The following is a 23,901-nucleotide window of genomic DNA, read 5'->3' on the forward strand; positions in this document are numbered from 1 at the left end:
TATTATTCTGGTTGTGGTGGTACAGGAAAGTGTTATGCCTTTGTCTGTAGGCAAAAATTGGAAACCTGTTTTTGTCATTTCATTACGTCAACCTTTCCCGAAGATGGCGCCAATTGTCTTAGGGCTCAATCTTTTACTGTCTATGGGCTCAATCAGAAACTAAGTCTTATACATTTTCTCACTCAATCTAATGGATTCTTATTTTCTCAAATAAATTCTCTTTGTCATGTTTGCCTGGAAAATACAATTTACTGAGCAAATTGAACATGCAGTTGTTGATTTTAGAGATTTTATTAGCTGGCAAATGAAATAATGCAAGGCTAGTTTTGGATTGGATTGCAGATAAATATTCCAAGTTTCCAGCGTTTATGTTCTTGTTTATTAGCTATTATAAACCAAATTAACAATACTTTTGTAGTATTTAGTGTTAACATAGGTACATGTTAATTTCTCTATAGACTTCAATAAATTGTATTAGAATATGACAAAAAAAGGAAAAAAGAATAATAATATATTTAGAAATGAACATTAACAGATTAATAAATGATGCACAAAAAGTTTCTATTTTTAGTTCATAACAACTATTTAAGAAGCACTGGCAGAAAATATGAAAAGCCCCTACTGTAAGATGAGTAAACTAATAAATGTAAAGAGCTGGCAAATTAAACAAATGTTGCTGATCATAAATGAACACTAGAGGGAGCAACTGGCTGTCATTGTGACTTGTGACTCAAATTTATAAAAAGATTGATGTGCAAGTAAAAGTGTCAGGTGTTCAGATTTAAAGCTTTGGAAATATACGAATTCAGTACTAGTGCATCTAGCTGGGTGCAAAAACAACAACAACACATATTTACAATTAACAACAATGATGGATCACGAAATGCTTGATATGACTTATACTGAATCAAAAACATGCCAAATAGTAGTGCAGTTTGTAATTTAATGTGTTATAGTAAAATTTCAGTGTTACCTTTGGACTAATTCATCAGACAGCAACTACACAAGGTCAAGCTAGCCACAGTGAAAATAGTGGTGCATACTTAAGATAATATGATAAATAAGCAGGAAATGCAGATAGACATACTTTCTGAGTGTTTTTAATCTGTTGAGTTGGCTAGTGAGTGGGATGCCAAAGACGTTTGTCTTATGTGCTTATGTAGATTCAGTTTCACCAACAATTCATATTTAAATCATTGCCCTATATGTTCTCTTAGTTGATTTAACATGCTTATCCCTAATACAAACATAAAATCCTGAGTTAGCAAATTTCCCTCTTTCTACGATTGCTCTCCTGTAGTTAAACAGTTAAGAAAAGCTAATTTAATAACTCTCCAAATTTTCAATAACAGCTTTGATTATTTGAGTTGTGCTTCAGGGAAACGTGAGTCATCATGGCCTGTTTTACTAACAAGTCTGAGTGATGTTGCGTCTCTGGGCTCAAACTCATGGAAAGGCTCCTCAGGCCTCAACCAGCCACAGCCATATGTGTGTGCATCAAATTCTACATGGTAGAGCAGAAAACAGACAATCACATTAACATAATGTCATCTGCTGCCCTTTAACAATTTTGTGTAGCTATCAGAACAAGATCAGCCCATACAATTACAGATAATTAGAATTTTTGGTTAAAAATGTGCTATTTTAATGGTTAACAAGGCGATGTTATTAATATAGTTTGACTTTTGATATCTGATTGTCAAACTGTATCTTGTAATTTTTTTCAAGAAAATGTGTGGTTTTCTTTACAGCTGCAAGTCTTGAAATGTCCCATTAACACAGCAGCTTACAGTTGCGTTTGGAATACTGTCCGTATTAATGTGCAACGGTAGTCAAGCCCGTATTCCTTACCAGTTACCATAGCAACAGTGACCAAAGTAAAATAAAAGATGTTGACGTCCATAAAACTTAAAGTCTTATCACTTTCTAACATGACAAGAGTTCAATCGAGCCGCGAGTTCATCCGTCAGATCTTCATTAACTGACAGCAGCCTTTAAATTTGGGTGGAGAGTGGAGTATTTGAGTCGCACGCAGAACACAAAACTGACGGGAATACTTCGGTGGAAAACTTAAGGGATCTAAAAATTTCAGGTGACAGACAGGCTCATTTCCCCGTCACTGTAAGTTACTGAAAAACACACATGAAAACATGTAACACACGGTAGATGTGCATTTGTGCAGCAGAGCGGCTCTCTCTCACACTGTATGACGTTACAGACAACTAGTTGTCAAATCCTGTTCTTTTCAAACAGTACGTGTGTTCCGAGAATGTGGTTGTGAGTCCTGAAAATGTACAGGTGTACAGGCTGGAACAACTAGCATGGAAACCATAATGTTAACCAAAATTGTATTTTAGTGATTTAATGTCTCCATAGCCTTTTTATATATATCTAGATGGTGAAACATGACAAGATTTTAAAGTTTCAAATAGTTTTTACTAGAGTTTATTTCATTTTAAAGTCACGGTTAAATAAAAAGTACTTACATATTGCTTTTTTTACTGTATTTACGTATGTAACGAAGTAATCCAAAAGAAATCAGATTACATTACTTTTATGTTGTGGTACTTGGATTACGTTACTGAATCATTTTTTAATGAAGTAATTTGTAACTGTAACAGAATACATTTTAAAAGTAACCCTTCCAAACCTGTATACAAGTTACATGAAATCTACTTGGAGTCAAACTGTAAGTGACTTGTTTACTGCATGAAACCTGGGTCACTACCTGCTGAGCCCAGAAACATGTCAGAGTATTTTTACCCAGCTTCGTAAGAGCTGATCTCCAGTAACTGAGAGGATAAATATCCTTCCTCCTCTTTACAAATGGTGACACTGTCTCACACAATTGCAAGGAAAATCTAATGGTTTTATTACATGTATACATCAAATCCCTTGTTTTCATATAAGACTCCATGTATCTTCATGCATCCTAATGTGCTTTCTTAATTACCAGATACTTATAAGGAAAATCTGTTTGAGAAGGAAGGAGGACAAACACTGTACAAGCCATTTTAATCCAAGCGGCGAAGAACTGCATGATGTTCTCAGCTATCTGTAACAGAGCTGTATGAGGTAATAAGTCTTCAATTATAACATACTTTGGCCATGAAACATATTAGTCAACAAAATAAAAGATGCTCATTGTGGCATACAGATATCATGGAATCCAGTGAAGAACAGTCAAGATGATCAAGTGCCAAGGTCAACAGAGCAGATTTTATATTATTTCACCTGCAACAAAGATTTAATGCACCATATCAAGCCCTATCATTAACTGACAAATGCTCTAATTATTAGATGAGGGCAGAGCAATCGAGATTTAGCAGGAGGGTAGGGGGAGGTCTAAGCTGGGCAATTAGGAAAAGCAATCTTTGCTCCCTGAGGTGGATAGAGAGAGAGAGAGCGGTGAGTATTAGCGCAGCGCATGTCTCTTTAAATGAAGGGAGAGAGAGCATGTGAAAGGGGGAGGGGGAGCTGGCTGCGTTGGAACAGTCCACCTCTAATGAGCAGATTTGAGAGACACCAGTGTAAGAGAGAGAGAGGGAGAGACATTCAAGCATATGGGGGAATAAGATGACGACGAAGAAAATGACCATAAGCGTCACATGAAAATCATTCCAACAACATGATTGAGTCAAGGAGGAACAGAAGAAGGTAAATCGGGGACAATGAATCTGGTTTTCCCACCTGCAAGCAAACCGGAGCACAGGATTTTTATACAGACCTGAAAAAACAGCTGAGAGGAAAGCAGAGACAACGACAAAACAGTGCCCAGATAAGGAATTAATCACATCAGTTTGTTTGCGATCAAGCGGTGCGCTCTTCCTGTGCTAGCGAGAGCGTGCGTATATATGTATGCGATTGTGCATGGATAGAGACTGCATTGCTGCTAGCTGACGGAGACTGAAGCTTGCAGAATTCATCGCTCTTTTTTCTCTTACACTCTGTCTCCCTGTGTGGCATCAGCATGTCGGGTGGATTTGGTAGAACAGTTAGTGAGCTCCTGGCAGAAAGGATGCAATTGTAAATGCTACCTGCCTGCTTCATTCATCGGCCATCACTCTGAGGACTCACAGGTTTCTAGGTGGAGCCTGGTGGTCTCAGCAACTGGGAGGGGAAGTGAAACAGCTCAAAGCCCCAGAGAGGGAGAGCGGGAGTGAGGGTAGGTGTGTTGGCACAGGGGCCCTCTGTGGAGGCAGGAACGAGGAGGGGGCCAGAACACCAGAACCGAGAGAATTGTCTCTGCGTTGCTGATGACAGAACAAGGCGCGCATGGCTGGCGTGGGCCCACTTTCATCACTAAGAAGAAACTGCAGGAAAGCAACTCATGAATAAAAAGCTCCACTCCTGGAGAAGGATGGTCTGAGAGGGCTCAAGCTGCTCCTGCCTAGTTTGACAGGAGAGGACTACTGCCCAGGGGGGCTCCTCAATTTTTCTTTTAACTTTTTGCATTTTTTAAAGCAATTAAAAGGAGCATATACGGGTCTTTTCCTTCCCCAGCTTTCCAACAACACCCTAGCCCCATTTCCAAGTCTGATTTTGTTTGGGTCTTTCTTCCTTTTCTTTTTCTTTTCTTTTTGAGATTTGGGATATTTGCCAAAACCTATTTCATGCATGTCCACTGGGGGCAGGTTCAACTTTGATGATGGGGGATCATACTGTGGAGGGTGGGAAGAGGGAAAGGCCCACGGCCATGGCATCTGCACAGGACCTAAGGGCCAAGGCGAGTACGCAGGCTCCTGGAGCCACGGTTTTGAGGTGGTGGGCATCTATACCTGGCCCAGTGGGAACACCTATCAGGGGACTTGGGCACAAGGTAAACGCCATGGCATTGGAGTTGAAAACAAGGGCAAGTGGGTTTATAAAGGTGAGTGGACACATGGATTTAAGGGACGCTACGGAGTGCGGGAAAGCACAGGAACCAGCGGCAAATATGAGGGTACATGGAACAATGGTCTACAGGATGGATATGGAACAGAGACATACTCTGATGGAGGTAAGAGTCTAATAAATTATTTTTTGTAAAGAGCTGTAGTAAAAAAAAAAAAGTCTTCCAACTGAATGACACCACAAAATACTGACATCGCTGCAATAAGACCCTTACACGGTTCACCTCAAACCAGAATTCTGTCATCATTTACCAACCCTCTTGTCATTACAAACACATATGACAATATTTATTCTGTGGAACACCCTGACGTTGGACCCAAATTTGCTCCAAAGTATTTATTTGTGTGCTCTACAGAAGAAATCAAATCATACAAGTTTGGAATGACATGAAGGTAAGTCAATTTAAACTTCAATTTAATGGCTAACACAAATACACTCTTACAGGATGGAGAGATTTCTAGAATACCCTGTGGTTTCCATTTTTGCACCATTCATCACTTTTGACTTAGAATTTATTTATTCTTCCTCTACCCCTTATCATTTGGACAAGCTATTTCCTCTGTCCTCCACAAGCTGCTGAGGAGATAAATTTGGATGCTCAAATTAAGGCCAATTGGACATCTAGAGAGGCAAAGAAAGACAGAGAGAGAGAGAGAGAGAATGGCAGATTCCAGTTCCCTCAAAAAAATCCTTGAACACCCTATTTGGGCTGTAACAAGGTTTCTGGAGTACTGTTCTGGAGAAAGTACAAACTAAGATTATCAAAGCAGAAGACAAGAACTCTCATTAAATAACTTGACTCTGGCAAGATGATGCGAAGCCCAAATAACTGACAAAAACCAATAGCCATGAAAGTAAATTTAGATGAGATGGTATTTTTCTCATAACAAGCAAAACCACCACTGTAATAACTTGACATAACAACTGTGCAATAGCCCATCTCGAACTGGCCTAGAGAAAAGTTTTTTTCTGTCAGTGAAAGTTCATGAAGAATCCGTCCTGGAACATAAATGCATACTTGTCCAAAGTCACCTGAGCCGAACCCTCACCTCTGTACCTTGTAATTTAAATGTCCCAGTTCATCACCCTTAGTGTCTTTTCTAATAATGGTGTGATATTAATGAATGACAGGAAGGTAACATTTCATTTCAAACCTACAGAACAAAAATCACTTGGGTCCAGAAATATATTGGACCATTGTATGGACATAAAAACCATGTAAAAAAAAAAAAAATTTGCAAAATTTCAAAGAGATAGATTATGTATTATAGATTATAGAATATATTATATCCATAAATACATTTGAATAGAATGAGTTCCACAAATAAATCTTAAGAGTTTCACAAACATGAAGTTAAATAAATAAATGTACACATTTTTAGGACACAAACACAACTTTGCCTGAAATACATTTGACTATTTTAAGTTAAATAAAGTGTCAATTCAGGTGAATGAGGCTTGTAGTCATCAACAGTGTACCTATTTTTGAAGCCACATAAACTCTCTCTCTCTCTCTCTCTCTCTCTCTCTCTCTCTCTGTTTCATTCTCTCAATCTCCCTGCATTATGGAAGTGTTTCCTGTGTGTCTTTTACAGCAAGTTGCTGTGGAAACGCACACAGACTATGGCAGCAGGTCAGCATGTCACTGGAGACTCGGTGCTCGCTACTCTGATTGGCTGCCTGACTCGCTAATGGTGTTTACTTACTTTGGTACTAATCTGGGCCACTTAATCACAACCACAGTAAGCAGTAAGAGAAGACCGAGATTGACAAGAAAAAAAAATAAAGAAAATGAGCCAGAGAAGGGAGAAACGATACAGGAAGGGCCACAAAGAAGTTGCAGTGGCCTTATCAGCTCTCAGTGCTGTCGGAATACACTACAGCTGCAACACACTATTCACATTATTACCTGAATTCCCCCATCACACTTAAGAGAACAGGTTTAAAGAGGTCAGTTTAGTTTTTGTTGGCTTCTTCTGCAGAAGAAGAGACTCAAAGTAGGCAATATCATAAACACACCTTTGTTATAAATATAAACTGTCATTTCTAGACTTGCTGTGAATGCATCCTTTTATGTGATATTTCAAAACAATTAATGTTACATCATATACATTAATCTTTGATTCAATAACATGAGTCAGCCCATTAGGGATTACTAGGGATTACAGAGAATGGAATTGTACACGATAGGGCAGATTTTCGCTTTTACGGCTGCTCTGATTTGAGTTTCTGATGTAACCCTAATGATTATTCAGAAGTCAGGGAGTAAAGTACTTAGATACATCAATGTGGAACTCTGCATTGCTTGAGGCCAGCAGTGTCATGATGTCCACTATGTGACTCATATATAGCAATTCGCAGCACTCTTGCATGACTAAAACTCAAATGCTGATCAGTTTGGCCTACGAAAAGTGGCATTCTACATTGCTCAAATGCAAATCGACATTCCTACATCTGGCTTAATAACAAAAAGAAAAAAATCTCAGTTATATGATTCAGATATATTCAGGATGATGTTATGGTGTTTATAGTCCTGAAATGGGGACTATTCCACTTCTCACAGACATCACCTATATAGCACTGAACAAAAAAAAGTCAAACTGAAATCCCTTTAAACGGATAACAGCCTGCTAGTCTATGTAGGCTTACAGGGAGATTTGGTTTTAAGTGTGGCTTTATTTGTATTGTGGGCCATTGTCGCAAATACCGTTTACCCATATAGATAACACATTGCCTGAATAAACAACACTTAGATGGTATTGTTTAACTAAGGCTGGCAATGCAATAAAAGTATGTGGTTGCATCAGGGAAAAGTCACCTCTGGCTTGCCATGTGAAGCCCTTTATTTCCAAAGCAATGATGAATGATCAAAGGATGGTTTATCTTACAGTAGCTTACGGATATGAGATCATCTCTTTAGTCCATCTATGGATACAAACACCTGTTTTATTCTAAGAAGTACACTGTCCTGGATTTGCCGACAGATGTGCACTATGCGAGAGTCTGGCCCACAATCACACACATGGAACAATTACTCTGAGGTGCAATTGCTGAATTTGTGAAAAAGACGAGATTAATAATTCATGGAAGAGCCGACCAAACAAACATTTTCTGGCATGAATTCTAATTAGCATTGTATGTGAGATATTTAGGCCAAGTTAGCCACATGCCATCATTTCTTTAGACAGACGCATCCCTGATCACAACGCATGAAAAGGCAATACATTCTCCATACATTGTTTAAGAAACGATTACAAATTCAAGAAGGCGCGTGATTAAATCTGTTCTGTGATGTTTCCGCATCTTTGATCTTTCTGCATTAACCGTTTCCATTCTGTGTGCCCCGTGCCATTGCACAATACATCTCATAGGCCTCCGGCAGAAGTGCAAATGAATTAGTTTTGACATGTGGGAGGCAGGACTAATAGAAAGCCAATACAGGACCACTAATCACATAACCATGTGACCCATGTGAGACACCCCATGCTCATACAAGGCTACTGCTTTCTGCATATACACTCTATACAATCAAGTCAGCAAAGTAATGACAGACCCAAGGCAACATTTTTCTTTTTGTTACTGCATTTTCACAGCTGTGCGGAGGAACATCAATTAGATCAATTAGAACATGTCCTTAGAGAGCAGTCGTTCTCTATATTGCATATTCACACTTGGTTTGTTCGAAGAGTTGTTAAATTCACAAAGCAAGTGATCTGACATCTACTTCATGGAAAGGATAGATGTTACCCAGCAAACAAACAAACACAAGTTTTGCCATTTGTTCAAAAATACTGAATGTAGGGATGAAATACCAAACAGTTTGGTCAGACATGCCGATTTTAACATCAACGATGTTTTATTTTCTTGTTAGTTGTAGTTTATTATTTTTTCTTAATTCCTGCTGTTTGTTATATAATCATCATTACAATATTGAATTTGAATATATATATATATATATATATATATATATATATATATATATATATATATATATATATTACATATATATGAAACACTTATATGGTTTTAGCGACATTAACAAACAACTTATGTCCACTACAGTGAACAAAAATGAATTGCTAAGTCTCTGGAGGATTTAAAACCCAACTGAAACAGGCGGGCTATACACCCACTCTTATCTTCAGAACCACGGAGAGCGCCAGCAGCGCGCCAGTGTCGTGACTGTTCTCCCTCTATCTCTTTCTCCCTGAGAGGAGCTTTCCCACGATATCATAGTAATACAAGAGAAGAGTTTCTAAAGATTATCTAACATTTTTTCATAAGGCCTGCCTGTCATGCTGTTTACTTATAACACCTCTTTAACTGCTTCTTTTAATGAGAAGTTCCTATGGCTACCTGCAGAATTATCAAAGGACTTCCGGATTGCGTATGCTTTTACCACAAGAGATCTCACTTTCATTCCCCTGGCTGACCTCACTGGGAAAACATACATGAGGGACACTCCAACAATTAGTTTTGACCGATAATAACCTATTTTCTTAATGTCAAAGCTAGGATGGAGTTTCTTTAGTGTGAAGTATAAAGATGCATTTTGGTAACATGTCATCTTTTTAACGCAATCCATGATTGTTGGTTTTTATCCTGACTGTTCCTGTTTCATAAAATGTTATGTCAGTTGTAGAGTTAAAGAGAAAAGAATTTTTTTTTTACCAACAGTGTCTTGTTTAGCACTTCTACAGATGAAACATAATAGATATTTACATATATACAAGAGAAAACAATATCTGTATTAACACAAATTATCCTATCCAAAAGTTTACATAACACTGGTTCTCTATACCCAGTGTTGCATCCATGTGTGTCTCTGATTTGTCCCGAACAGTGAAGCTGTCCACATATCTTGACAAAAATCCTTTAAGTACTGCAAGTTTTCAAGCATGCTTTGAATGTTTCCAATGGCTATATGATGTTGTGATCCATATTTGCAACTTTGCCATTAAAGTCAGAAATAAAAGTTATTGATGCTTGAAGAATTAACACAACACATTATTAAACACATCTTTAGCATGATAATTGCACTAAATTAATGAATTATTATTCTGTCTATATAACTATCTGTTATGCAGCTACCATACTTCAGGGCCGTAAAAATGCAAACTATTTTAACATCTATGTAAAATATGAGCTTAACTGTAAGAAATGAATATCAACAAACAATCTGTAGCCTACTTAATGTTTCATTATTTTGAGACGTTCCTTGTAAACACTGCAATATACCTTTGCAATTAGTTAAATTTACATTAAAGTGTCCATAAATATAATCTAATGTAAAGTGTCACCAAACCTGTACTCTTCCTGCTCATCTGGTTAACAAACAGTGAAGATCATATGTTGGTTTCAGCTGCTGTGAATTGGGACCCTGCCCGAGGCCTTCAGGGAGCACATAGCAATTCAAAGGCTAATCAAGGACAAGTTCCCACACCACATACCTCAAACTAGAAGACAATGTACAAAACTATTTCAGCCGGTAGGCAGATCTTTGTCCTCAGACCGCCAGACCTCGAGTCGGATGCTTAGTTTTGTGTCTCTGCTAATACTGGGCCCATCAATCAGAGCACTAGAGACGTCAGCAGTTTTACATCACTGTCAGACAGCTTTTATTCTGGAAGGCCTGCCAATGCATCATAATCAAAAATTCTCTCTTGTCTGTAATCCATTGAACTATCTATTAGATTTGCTTTTGTTTTAAGGAAATTAATGTTACTGACTATCCACAAAAATCGTTTGCTAGGCAATAAGTAGTAGAGATTTCTAATTGTGTGCAATGAGAAGAGGAAATAGATTATTTTATTTGTAGATTTTTAGTTTTCTGGAATGTTAAAATCTGAAGCAAGCAGAAGTGCCCAGTAGATAATGAATGGAAGATAGCGTGTGTGTTTTAGCGAAAGAACTACACTGTGAATATTTGGGAGGTGTGAACTGACGCCTCCTCTCTTTCTTTGTGTCAGTGTGTGTGGGAATTTTTCAAGCTTATCTCATCAGTTTAGGCCTGTGTTTGAACTACATATTACACAGCAAGCAGATGCTGCCCAACAATATGAAGCAAGCATCAGCCAGATGTTGGCCAACTGTCGGCCACTATATTTATTATAAATTTGCCAAAGCATAAAACGGTTACCTCAAGAGTATGCTGGGTTTACTGACTTTTTGTTGTTTTCTGATGGATGGATGGAAGGATTGATGGATAGAATGATCGACAGATGGAGCGAGAGATGATAAAAAGAATGATAAACATATAGAACAATAGATGGATAGATAGATAGATAGATAGATAGATAGATAGATAGATAGAGGAATACTGGACTGTTAAAGAGGAAAGCTCTGTGGCAGGGCTGCTTGTAAGCCAGGAAAGTACATATTGAAGTGGGGGGCTGGGAAAATCCGCCAAGCACAGCTCCAGCCTCATTGAGCCATCCAGCAGCCCTCGCTGGTGTGCTAACCCACAGAGATCAATAAAGGCAGAGGGAAAGGGGGCGTTCATATAGCTGAATGTGTATGCATGTAGCTAACAGGATGAAAAAGTAGATAATGTAAAGACAAAAGGGATGGGAGAAAACAAAAGAGGGCGAGAATGAATAAGAGGTGGGAGAGATGGTGAGATAACGGAAGTAGCACAGTGAGCTGTGTGTGTGTGTGTGTGTGTGGCTGCCACAGTAATAGTGCCAGCATGTTCTAGAATGTTGGCCAGGATGAATCATCAGCATGTAGGGATAGTGGTTACATCAGAGGGGATCTCACAGAGTGCCAAAAAGTACTGGACAGATCAGGTGGATGGTGAATATATACCTTCCGTTCAAAAAAAAAATAAAAATCCATGCTAGGTGAGCAAAAACTCTAAAAGGGATAGTTCACCATTTACTCGCCCTCACGTTGTTCTAAAATTGAATAATTTTGTTGATTCTGTGGAACACAAAAATAAAAACATTTAAATAACCTGAACTTAACCTAACTTCTTGTAAAATCATATATAGCCAAGATATTCTTAAAAAAATCTTTTGTGTTTCATTGAAGAAATAATATCAATCAAGTTTAAGGGTACGTAAACTGACAGAATTAAAATTTTTTGGTGAACTGTCCTTTCAAGAGAGTGTTATCCCTCATTTCAGCACCATGGAGAGAGATGTTCTGTAACTGGATTCAGTTGTAAGTGTGATAAGAGAACACCTAAAGAGAGACAAAACAAGATTTGTGGAGTACAGAGCTCAGTCTGGAAAAATAAAAATGTTTTATCTAGTTTGCTTTTCATGCTTGCTGATATTGCTAGCTTACCTTACAGTGACATGGGGACAAATTACAAACCATTTATTTTAGAAACAGTAATGAGTGGAACTGTAATTTTAAAGCATTCATGTAATGCAATGAACAAATATATATATATATATATATATATATATATATATATATATATATATATATATATATATATATATATATATATATATATATATTAATTAACTGACTAAAAAGGGGTAGTTCACCCAAAAATTAAAATTACCCCACAATTTAATCACCCTCAAGGCATCCTAATTATATATATATATCTTCTTTCAGACAAATCCAATTGGAGTTATATTAAACAATGTCCTGGCTCTTCCAAGCTTTATAAGGGCAGTGAATTGATGTTATTTTTCAATATTCCAAAAGAATTCCAGTTTATCCATCATAAAAAACTGTCCCACATGACTCTGGGGGGATAATAAAGGCCTCCTGAAGCGAATTTATGTGTTTTTGTAAGACGAATATCCATATTTAAAACTTTATAAACAGTAATATCTAGTTTCCACTAACTGTCGATCATGCTTTTTCTCAAATGCCACACCAATATAAAGTTATAAAAGATATTAGTTTGAGGGCTTTTCTCAGCAGATATCTATATGTCATTAGTTGTGATTAATTAAGCATCAGTCCTCTAATGACAAAACAACTGTAGGGATTTAAATGCTATTTCCTCTATCAATGTCAATGTGATTTTTAGATTAAAGCCCATCAGCACTGTTTTTATCACCTGCAAGAACCTTAGTGTTATTGGTTACCCATGTCCCTTAATGAAAGTTCCAAGATGGTGATTCATCAAGACTCCCGACAGAAAGATCAGACCGCCAGCACCACGAAGGAAATTTTACAGAATGCAACATTCCATTATTTTGTTGCCATACTCACCAATAAATAACACGGCTGGCAGCTCAATTGATGAAAATTGTGATACCTCATGGACATTAAGATCGATAAGATGAAGACTTGGTCCCTTGAGGCTCCATCACAATAAGCAAAGTAATTGAGCCAGGTCTGGAGATCATGGCTGCCAAAAACACTCTTCCACTGTTGCCATTATGGCACTTCCTGTGCTTTCCATTGATGAGGTTGGTCATGCTGATGATGCTACAAGTAATCACAGCTTTAACAATGGTGCATCTCAGGGATATCATGAGCCCGTGGCATTGCAAGAAAATTAATTCTTTATATAAGTACAGCATTTACAATCCACATGCTCGAAATATGATTTTTAATCTCAGTCTAACTGTTTAGGTGATAAACAATACTTAACGATTCTATTTTAGGTGATATGCGCTGCATATTTCAACGTAGTTTGCTATAGTGAACTATGAGGCAGGTTTTCCACATTATTTTTATGCACTGCCCCACTACATTTCATTCTTTTTTTCATTAAGCTGTTACTTGCTCTCATTGTATGGCACAAAAGCAATGAGAGAAGCATTTTATTGAGCTCACGAGGATTATTACTGTTTGTGCCTGGAGTATCATGCACTACAAACCTCTCCCAACTGTACAGAGTTACTCAAAAGGCACAAACATATTACAGAGACGTATATAGCAGTATGATCTCCCTAGTGGTTTAGTTTATAGTATCAAGGCAGGTAAATGGCAATTAACCTTTCAAAATACTAAGTGCCTGCAGCTAAATTGTCGTCTTCACTGTCCTCTGGTTTTCAATCACATTCGCAAGTTTAAAATGACCAAGACTCAAAGCACCTGTTTTTCAGCACACATAAGGTCACCGAAAGGTTTCACAGATATTTTCTGCCTAACTTTGCCACAAATGGAGTATAGATCCATTCAGGTCTTCTAAATCTTTTATTGCCATCAGTTATTTGAGTTAAGATCAAAATAGATCAAATAACATGATACATATGTCCAAATGTGAAACCCAGGGTTCAACAGGGTTGAATGATTGAGTTTGATGAAAGTGTGACAGTATTGTTGCATTTGACTGTTTTCCTAGTCTCTGAAACCATTTGAAAAGACTGTTATCTTGGTCCAAAATTCATGCTTGTTACCACTGATGCTAAAAGGCAGCTTTTTAAGTCAGTTTTCCTTAAACAATGATTTTCCAAGCATAGTTACAGGAAGACTATCAAAGCTGAAAACATGAGGCAACTCTCCAAACTGGAGAAACCTTAAGGCAGCAGACTCAGCAGGGGAACCCTGGGTTTCACATCTGCTGCAGTTCTGCAGAATCCTGCAACAGTCAGTTTGTTTGTTGATTCGTAGTGTACATGTCTAAAGTTGTCTCTTATCTCCTGTTCTTTCACTCAGGTACATTCCAGGGCCAATGGGTGGGCGGCATGCGGCATGGATACGGTGTACGACAAAGCGTTCCATACGGCATGGCAGCCATCATTCGTTCACCTTTGCGTACCTCCATAAACTCTCTACGCTCTGAGCACAGCAATGGCACAGCTCTGCTGACCGGCGACCGGGCGCCTGTGGCTGGCATGGGGGGTGGTGGTGTCCTAGCAGCGGGGAGTCCAGCCGTGTCCCGTGGAGGCTTCGTTCTGACGGCCCACAGTGAGGCAGAGCTATTGAAAAACAAAAAGAAGGGCTTGTTCCGCCGCTCACTCCTGAGTGGTCTCAAGCTGCGAAAATCTGAGTCCAAGAGCTCATTAGCCAGCCAGCGGAGCAAGCAGAGTTCCTTCCGCAGTGAGGCCGGAATGAGTACGGTCAGCTCCGCTGCATCCGACATCAACTCAACCATTAGCTTAGGCGAAGGGGAGGGTGAGCTCGCGGTAGGCGAGGATGATGTAGACGCCACTACAACAGAGAGTTATGCAGGAGAATGGAAGAACGACAAGAGGACAGGCTGCGGGGTAAGCCGGCGTTCGGACGGACTGCACTACCAGGGTGAGTGGTTGGGCAACAAGAGGCATGGCTACGGATGCACAACCTTTTCTGATGGCACCAAAGAGGAGGGCAAATACAAACAGAATGTTCTTGTCAGTGGCAAACGGAAGAACCTCATCCCACTACGTGCCAGCAAGATCCGCGAGAAAGTGGACAGAGCGGTCGAGGCGGCAGATAAGGCCGCTGACATAGCGAAGCAAAAGGCAGAAATCGCACTCTCAAGGTAAGACACAGGGGTCTTGCTTCGATAACATATCTTTGCTAGCTGCTTGTTGACATCGAAAAGCCCTCTAACCTATACTTTCCCAAAAGCAAACCAAGGTGGTTTCCTAATTTTAGATGAAAATAATGCATTAATTATTTTACTAGACTGGCTTCCGTTTTTTAATTGGTTGAAAGACTTGACAAGCTCAATGTTTATGCAGTCAAATACTAATGTACTCTTAAGAGTTGACAAAATTAGCTTTAAGTACACATGCATGTTTCAAAGGGACCAAAAATGTTTATGACTAGGGTACTCACTTACATTTCTGTCCAATTAGATCTCTAGAATAATTATACCCTCCCATCTGCAATCGACTAGCAAGTATTTGGGCTCATAGCCATGACATAACTAAATTATAAGCATTGACATATTTCCTATTGAAACAAAGTTTAGACAGCACACTTAGTGTCTGTGCTATTTCTCTCCACAAGTTATGACTGATAAAATTGTATTGGTGCTCATTTAAAAGTATTATCGTTTGCTGTCTACTACAGAGCCCACACATGACATGCAGGAAAAAAGTTAATTTACTAATTTGTTCCCTTGTTTGAAGTAAGTCATATGCACAAAATAATAATTAGTTCTACTTCATGTCCGCATTCTCATTAACCTGTTGCTGCTATGTTATGTTATGGACAGAGACACTTTAATTGAGTTTTATTTTGAGTTGGGAATGAGTTATAGAGATGTTCTCAAAAGCCTTGCAGGGTTGTATGGAATATTTTTGAGTGAGAGGCATCTACATCAGCTTATGAGAATGTGGACAGGAAGTAGAACAAATTATTTAGTGTTTACTAAAACAATACAATTGCCTTAAAACAAGGGAACAAATTATTATATTGAGTGCATGATTTACTTAAAACTAGAGAACAAATTACATCTGATGAGCTTTACAGACAAGCAAACACTCTAAAAAATATATATTGCAGATTTAAATGCAGACATCATATAGATGTCTCAATGTAGTATGTGAGCTAACAGGGTACTATAAATGTGCATTGTAAAAATTAATATACTTTATGTGCTAAAAGCTTTGCCAATTTTTAGGAGTATGCAGGCACATAGATGGCTTCTTAGCACGCACACTCAAACATCTGCTTAGACTACACAAGTGCTCACTGACATTAGTGTATCATTCTACAAAATGTATCCGTTCAATGCTTTGCACTGCATCCAAGCGCAGGGCCATATTTCTAGCGGTAACTTGGGACCTGTTAAATAGGCCTTGCTGGTGCCACTCTGTGGTGTGGTTGCTATGGAAACATGAATGATTTGTGTCGGTGTCAGAATGTAGAGAGAATACATAAGTCCGCACTCACTTAATGAGAGTCACGTAGATTCTGGGAGCATCAGCAAGTTGACTGATGTCTGTATTGATGCAGAGCAACAGTGGTACAATCAATAACATGCACATGTGGAATGCCATAGTCATAAATCTGCTGACACTGTTACTGCATGTCTGTGTGTGTGTGTGTGTGTGTATTAACTGAATACATTTTTGTTGAATATTGAATGCTAATTGAAAAATGTAAGCATGTCTTCTGCATTCAGCATTTTTTCTCATAATTTGTCGTCTTAGGTAGCAACACAGCTGCATTAATACGTTTCAAATGCTCTTTCATTGACATTAAAATAGAAATGTGTTCTTATGAATTGACATTAAATGGGGAGGGAAAAAACTGATAAAAAAAACTACAATGAAATTTAAATCTTAATTATTTTAAGATTTGGCAGCCTTAATGTTAAAAGAATAGCTCATGCAAAACAGTTGTTGTTGTTATTAACTAGAACTAAAATTAATGAAAATAGGTTTTGTTGATCCAATTAGTGCTGAAATAATTTTTTTATATAAAACGTAAATGTTAAAAAAACTTGTTTCTTGATGATGTACTAAAATTTCTACAACTAAGTATGTAACAAAATAAAATAAAGCTGCATATTTAAATAAATTAAATATTAAATATTCAAATATTAAACCTCTTAATGAATCAGTTGATCTGTTACAATTCAGACTAATTCAGTTCAAGTTCAACTGACTGAATAGAGGCCAATTTAACAGTTTAATAGTTTACAATTCAGTTTCTGTCTGTTTCTCATATAATGCTATTAAATTACTTCAGAAGAGTTTAAATTGAACTCATAGGTCATACGGACCACATTTTAATACATTTATGGTGATTTTGTGTTCCCCCATTCATTGTAATTGCATGGAAAACAGCAACTAGCATAGTCTTCAAAATATCTCCTTTTGTATTTCACAGATATACAGGATATACAGGTTTGGAACGACATAAGTACAAGTAAATGTTGAGAGAATATCTCATTTTTGGGTAAACTATCCCTTTAAGTCTCAGGTTTATATATATATATATATATATATATATATATATATATATATATATATATATATATATATATATATATATATATAAAGCAAAATCTTTCCAAGAACCCCATGGAGTTCAGTAGGTTCTCCGGGCTTGGAATCACAGGTCTAGTTCGGGTTGTTTGGGTTGTCATAGGTCATCAGAAGAAAAAGGAGATCAAGATAGGGTTCAGGAAGAGAAATCAGAACATGGAGAATCAGAGGTTTCTGCATTATACAAAGAGTGCTGGAGACTTGTCGGAGATAGTCCAGGCAGACTGAATTGGATATAAGCCAGTTATTTGTTTTTTCCCACTTTCTCTATTTTAAAGACTCCTAACCCTTCACAAACTCACAGCAGCTTATAGCCTCACACATGTTGAGGACATGTGATCTGTACATACATGTTAGGGATATGAGTGTGTAAGCACATATGTTTGTTTATTTGCTTGCGGCTGCATGTGCTTGCATACCTGTGCATGCTCACATATAAGCGTGCATAGGTATGCATGTGCTATATTAAGAGCGTCACTCACCCCACAAATCCCACTGACCTCATTATATTCTCAGCAATGCTATCACTACAGCTTAGCACTGGCCCTGCCAACACACAGAGCAGACGCATACACACAGCGCTCCACAGCAACCAATGAGATACAGCTGAAGTAGAAATGTTAAATAAACCATTATAAAGTGGTTAATGCATTTTCTTTTTTGTCAGGTTCTAAGAGTATGTATATTACATACAAAAATATTAATATTAAAATCAAAGATGCATGTTACTTAAGTATTATTTATACACCATTGTAATTGTAGTATTTATTCATATTTTAAATCAGATTAAATATTAATATAAAATTAAATTAATTTGTATATTTTTGGTTTTCTTTTTAATCTGAGTTGAAACAATTTTGTTATATGCTTTCCTTATTTATGGATTTATATATTTCTCCTGTGGCTCAAGTGGTAGAGCATTATGTTAGCAGTGCAAGGTTGTGGGTTTGATTACCAGGAATGGGAACACACGTTAGGTAAAAAAAATGTTAGCCTGAATGCACTGTAAATCACTTTGAACAAAAGTGTCTGCTAAATGCATTAATTTAATATTAATATTAACTTATTTTTTGTTTTATTTCAGTTAATGATTGTTTTAAATTGTCGTATATATGTGTGTAAATATGTATATATATATATAACAAAAAATAAGTTCAGTACTTTAAATTAAACTTTATTACAGTTAGTTGCCAACATTTTTTATTTTAATTTAAGTTTTTATTTTATTTGTTTTATTTCAGTTAATGATGACGATTTTTAATTGTTTTAGTCTATAATAACAATACTGACATGAACTCAAAATTGATCCCGGTACTTTTCTTCCTAATGCAAGTTCCTGAAAATGAATTATTGGTTCATATTATTCAGAGAGAGAGAGAAAAAATTGGTTGAAAATATTTGCTATATAATATTAATATGAAATTTTATATTAACTATTAGCCAAAATATCTATTTAGCAACCAATAACCAAATAGCTAAACAATGAGATGGTGTCTACAGTATACGTACACTGATGCCCAAACACCGGAAGCAACCATGAGTCATCTGCAAATTAAAGCTTTGTTCTGGTGGTCAAGGGGCAGATTATTTGGGTCATCCATAGTGATTAGTGCTTTGTTGTCACAAGATGGCCATCTCTGGACTCTGTTAGGAATTTATAATAGTATTATTTACCACAAAGGTGACCAGCATTTAATCTGTTAAATTTCCCTTAACTTAATTTGCAATACATCCAATCACCTCTGAATAGCAACATTTATGAATGTTTTCAAATTGTCAGAGCATCAACAAAAAACATCACTGACTGTAAGCCGTTGTGGATGTGTGAATCTGAGCCCAAAAAAGAACAGAGGGCGTTCAGATCATTTAGTAAAGGCACCAGAGAAGGAGAATGTGAATGAGAGGCAGGGCTCTGAAGAAAAAAACTGTGTATGAAAGAGAGTGAAAGAACCGATGGGAAGTGCCTGCACGTGTTTTAGTGTTGAGAGGCAGGAGGGAAGAAAAACGAGAGTGAGAATCTGTGTTAGCCTCAGGGAAAGATGAGAGCATTTACACGTGGATGAGTGTTAAATTAATGTGTTAAAGGGGAAGTTCACAAAACTGAAAATTCATTTGATCCAAAATGTTGGACAAAACCCATTTGATTGACTTTTTTTCCTTAGTGGATCACAAAAAGTAAATATTTGGGGTGGAAAAAACATGGCTACTTTTCTTACAGATACATTGAAAGTGAATGGGGCTTGAAGATAAGTTTAAAAAAGCTATACAATGGAGAGAAAAATGAAAAATTACCTAATTTTCATTAAAACTTTCGGCTTTTTCATATTTTATTGAAATCAAAATTAAGTGAATATTATAATTTCAAATATTACTTGGCCCAATGACGCATTAAAAAGAAACCTAATTCAAATACATGCTACAGATCAATAATTTAGGGTTGGTATTTTTAGTATATGTTTGCTATGTATTGTACTATATTTTAAAACTAATTCTGATGCAAAGCTGAATTTTCAGCAGCCAATTATTATAGTCTTCAGTGTCACATGAATCTTCATTATATACTGATTTGCAGCTTGAGAAACATTTTTGCTATTACCAGAATAATTTTTTCCGCTGCTTAATATTTTTGTGTAAACCATTTTTTCAAGATTCCCCTATAGATAGAAAGTTAAAAATAACAGCATTTATTTATAGCATCATTGCTATAAAAAAAAAACCTTTGACCATCAATTATCTGAAAACAAAACTGTTTTAAGTAAATGCACTTGTTTTAAGAGATATTTTTAAGAGATATTTTATTTGGAAAAGAGCAGCCATGATATTCTGCATTAAAATGAAAGTCATTCAGGTTTGGAACAATATAAGGGTGAATAGATGACATCATTTTAATTTGTGGCTGAACTGTGCCTTTAATTGTTTTGAGTTAGAGAGACTTGCTGTCAAACAATGTGTAGTCTCTGTTTCCATCAAAAAGTGTTTAGAAACATTGCTACCGTTCAGCAGTATATAAATAGAACAGCAGCCAGCACAGCTCGACTCAGTCTCACAGCACCTATGGATCAGTCTTCGTGTATGTGTGTGTGTGTGTGTATGTCTGACAGTATACACACAGTTTAGAGACCCTCTATTAGTGAATGGACGGTTTCTCACATCCAGCCCTCACTCTCTGACTGTACTCTCAACACCTCCAGAAGCATCCCACAATCCTCCTCTTATTCTCCTCTGTTATCTAATTGTTTGTCCTTTTTATACCCCACGCCATCTTATTCTCTCCCTCACTTACTCTCCTCTGCCGTTGCCAGGACAACCGGCAAGGCAAGGGGTGAATGCAATCCTAAGATCTCTCTATCCAACCTACCTCGCTGTTGCTCACCGTCTCTCACACACACACACACACTCGAAATGCTCTCGCGCCCACATGTTCTGACCACACCACATGCTATGGCCCCATTTGAACCCTCACATGTTAAAGCACTCATATACACGCACACTTTCTCGCACACACATGCACTTGGTTTGGCTGGCTGGTTGAAGACAGCCTAGAGCAGAAAAAAAAGGGTGCAATCGATGAGAATTGACATGCAATACTGCACCAAGACAGCCACTGCACAAACAAGCAGAGAGAACCAAACCAGGGGGAAAAGTTCAGTGAGAAAGGGAGAGCATCCTCATACCTGGGATTCATGTGGTCCATTTATATGAATAATCTGCCTGGAAGTCGTCTGGAACATCACACGTTCATTAAAACTCTGAAAATAAGTGCAATAAGTTATTTCATGTTTTTGTTTAATTTTAAAATGTATTCAATAATATTTGAAAAATGTTAATAATTGTTTTATAATATATGTCTTAATACGTTTTCATGAATACAATTTGAATTAAGGGGGGGGGGGGGGGGTGAAATGCTCGTTTTCACTCAATATCCTGTTAATCTTGAGTACCTATAGAGTAGTACTGCATCCTTCATAACTCCAAAAAGTGTTTAGTTTTATTATATTTATAAGAGAAAGATAGTCTGTACCGATTTTTCCCAGAAAAACACGAGCGCCTGGAGGCGTGGGCGGAGCTAAAGAATCACGAGCGTGAGTAGGCTTTTGCGTTGAGAGTGTTTGGAAGCTGTGACATTACCAGTGTTTGGAATAACGGCGTTTAAAAGAACGGCGTTAGGTAACGACGTTATTTTTTCAATGCGGTGCGTTACTATGCATTGATTTAATAAACTATGCAGTCCGAATGCACCACTGGCTCACACAGCGAGTGTGGAGGTGGGTTAAAAAAGAGATAAGCGATTATGATTAGCTAAGGCAGAGTCATATGTTTCATGGTAGCCAATCAGAGCCAGTGTTTTTACACACATGCCGGCACACGCGCCAGCGGCGCCAAACACACACACACACACACACACACGCAACAGCACAGATTCACAGCAGCAGCAGAAGTCAGGAGCAATCCGATGAAAAGTTGCCATTTTCAAGGTGGAGATATAAGCGCTACTTCAAATTCATTGTGGTCAAAGGCAAGAAGGTGCATGCAATGTGTACATGTAATGTGTGACACGCATCTACAAAGCTAGTGGCCCAAAACACTCTTCTTACAAAGATAATACTTGAAGTGCAGGATAAAACTCTTACTGTCTTTTGACGTGCAATAAATATCGAAAGTTATGTACGAACACCTGTCTGTTCTATTCATTTCAACTGACTTGTGAAAACAGCTAAAAAAAAAAAAATATTTGACATATAGCAACTTTTTTTTTTTTAAGCTGTACATGTGGAAAGTGCAGTTTGATGACAACATCGCATGTTGTTTACTTGATGTGCTTACGCGCCAATAGCTAAGTTAACAACACAGAGATATTTGAAGCAGTTTTACTCACCGCCTGCGGTTTCAACACTCGATCGTGACCCTTTTTCGTTGGGACTGCATTATCCTTAAGAAATAAACGATGTGCAAATCCGGCATCAAACTGGGCCTTGTTTCTAAAACAAGCATCTTCGAAATGCAGGGAACAAACAAAAACACTTGCACAACTCTGTTGATGCTCTGTAAAAATAAACTCCATCCACTGGTCCCTTAATGCAGTTTTTTTTTTTTTTTTTTGGTAATCTGTGCAGGGTTGTCTTGCCCTGGCAACCAAAAACACACTTCTTTTGTGACATTTCGCGACGCTCTCGCTCTGATCAGTGAAGTCCGTTGTGCTCTCAGTGCTGTGCTATACGGGAGCGCGCGCTCTTCCGGCAGAAGTGCGTCAGGACCCATATAAAGAAATTCCGCTCAATCTAACGTCACACAGAGCCATACTCGAAAAAAACTTTCCGAAACTTGTGACAAACCGGAAGGAGTATTTTTGGAACAAAAATACTCCTTTAAACATACAACTTAATTTTTTAAACTTTGTCCATGTTTAGCATGGGAATCCAACTCTTTAACAGTGTAAAAAACTCAGTATGCATGAAATAGCATTTCAGCCCCCCTTTAAACTACAAAATCAACTACGATAAATAAGCTATTTCAAACTAAATTAAATTATTATTTTACACTTCAATATTTATTCAATAAAATGTAATGTAATATTTGAAAAATTGTAGTTTAACAAAATAAAACTACTACTAATAAACTTTAATTATTAAGTTTATATTTTTATAAATATTCAATGTATGTAATAACATTTAAACAGCTGTATAAGTTGTTTAAATCTATAATAAACTAACTGAAATTTCCTATTCATTACTATTTATTAACATCAACTACAGATACACAATTTCAAACTAAATACAATTAAATTAATAATACTTAAATATTAATGTATACAATTTAATTTAAACAATTGTATTTATTGTTAAATCATATTAATATTAATTAATGCAAGTCTAAATAATTGACAAACGTCTACTAACACGCTTCATTTAAAACTAAATAGAATTCAATTATTAATACATTTATAATATTATTTTGCCAATTTGTCCAAATCAACTCAATTCCAGTAATATTTTTCTTATCTCGTGCAGTTTTTCCACTAAATCAATTTATCTTGTTTTCTATTTACTGGATACACAATCCAGCACCCCTGCCAGCATGATGCTGTGCGTCATCACGCAAAGTCAAAGTGTCAATCGCACACAGGTAAAACAGATGGGTGCGATGAATGGGAATCACACATTAA

General features: G+C 37.2%; 1 protein-coding gene across 2 annotated transcripts in view; it reads left to right on the plus strand.

Annotated features, from left to right (window-relative positions):
• The first annotated feature begins 2,550 nt into the window (after nucleotides 1–2,550).
• The window catches only part of LOC113066775 (junctophilin-3), a 31,024-nt gene continuing 9,673 nt past the window's right edge, over nucleotides 2,551–23,901 (plus strand). Inside the window, exons 1-3 of one of the 2 annotated variants that reach the window (XM_026238790.1) lie at nucleotides 2,551–3,075; nucleotides 3,158–4,999; nucleotides 14,470–15,277. In XM_026238790.1, coding sequence (XP_026094575.1) covers nucleotides 4,618–4,999; nucleotides 14,470–15,277 — 1,190 coding nt within the window. In that variant the 5' untranslated portion in view covers nucleotides 2,551–3,075; nucleotides 3,158–4,617. The remainder of the gene's footprint in view (nucleotides 3,076–3,157; nucleotides 5,000–14,469; nucleotides 15,278–23,901) is intronic. The other variant, XM_026238791.1, reaches the window with a different exon arrangement.

The sequence above is a fragment of the Carassius auratus genome, chromosome 50 (assembly GCF_003368295.1).
Source record: "Carassius auratus strain Wakin chromosome 50, ASM336829v1, whole genome shotgun sequence".
In the NCBI taxonomy this organism is placed as follows: Eukaryota; Metazoa; Chordata; class Actinopteri; order Cypriniformes; family Cyprinidae; genus Carassius; species Carassius auratus.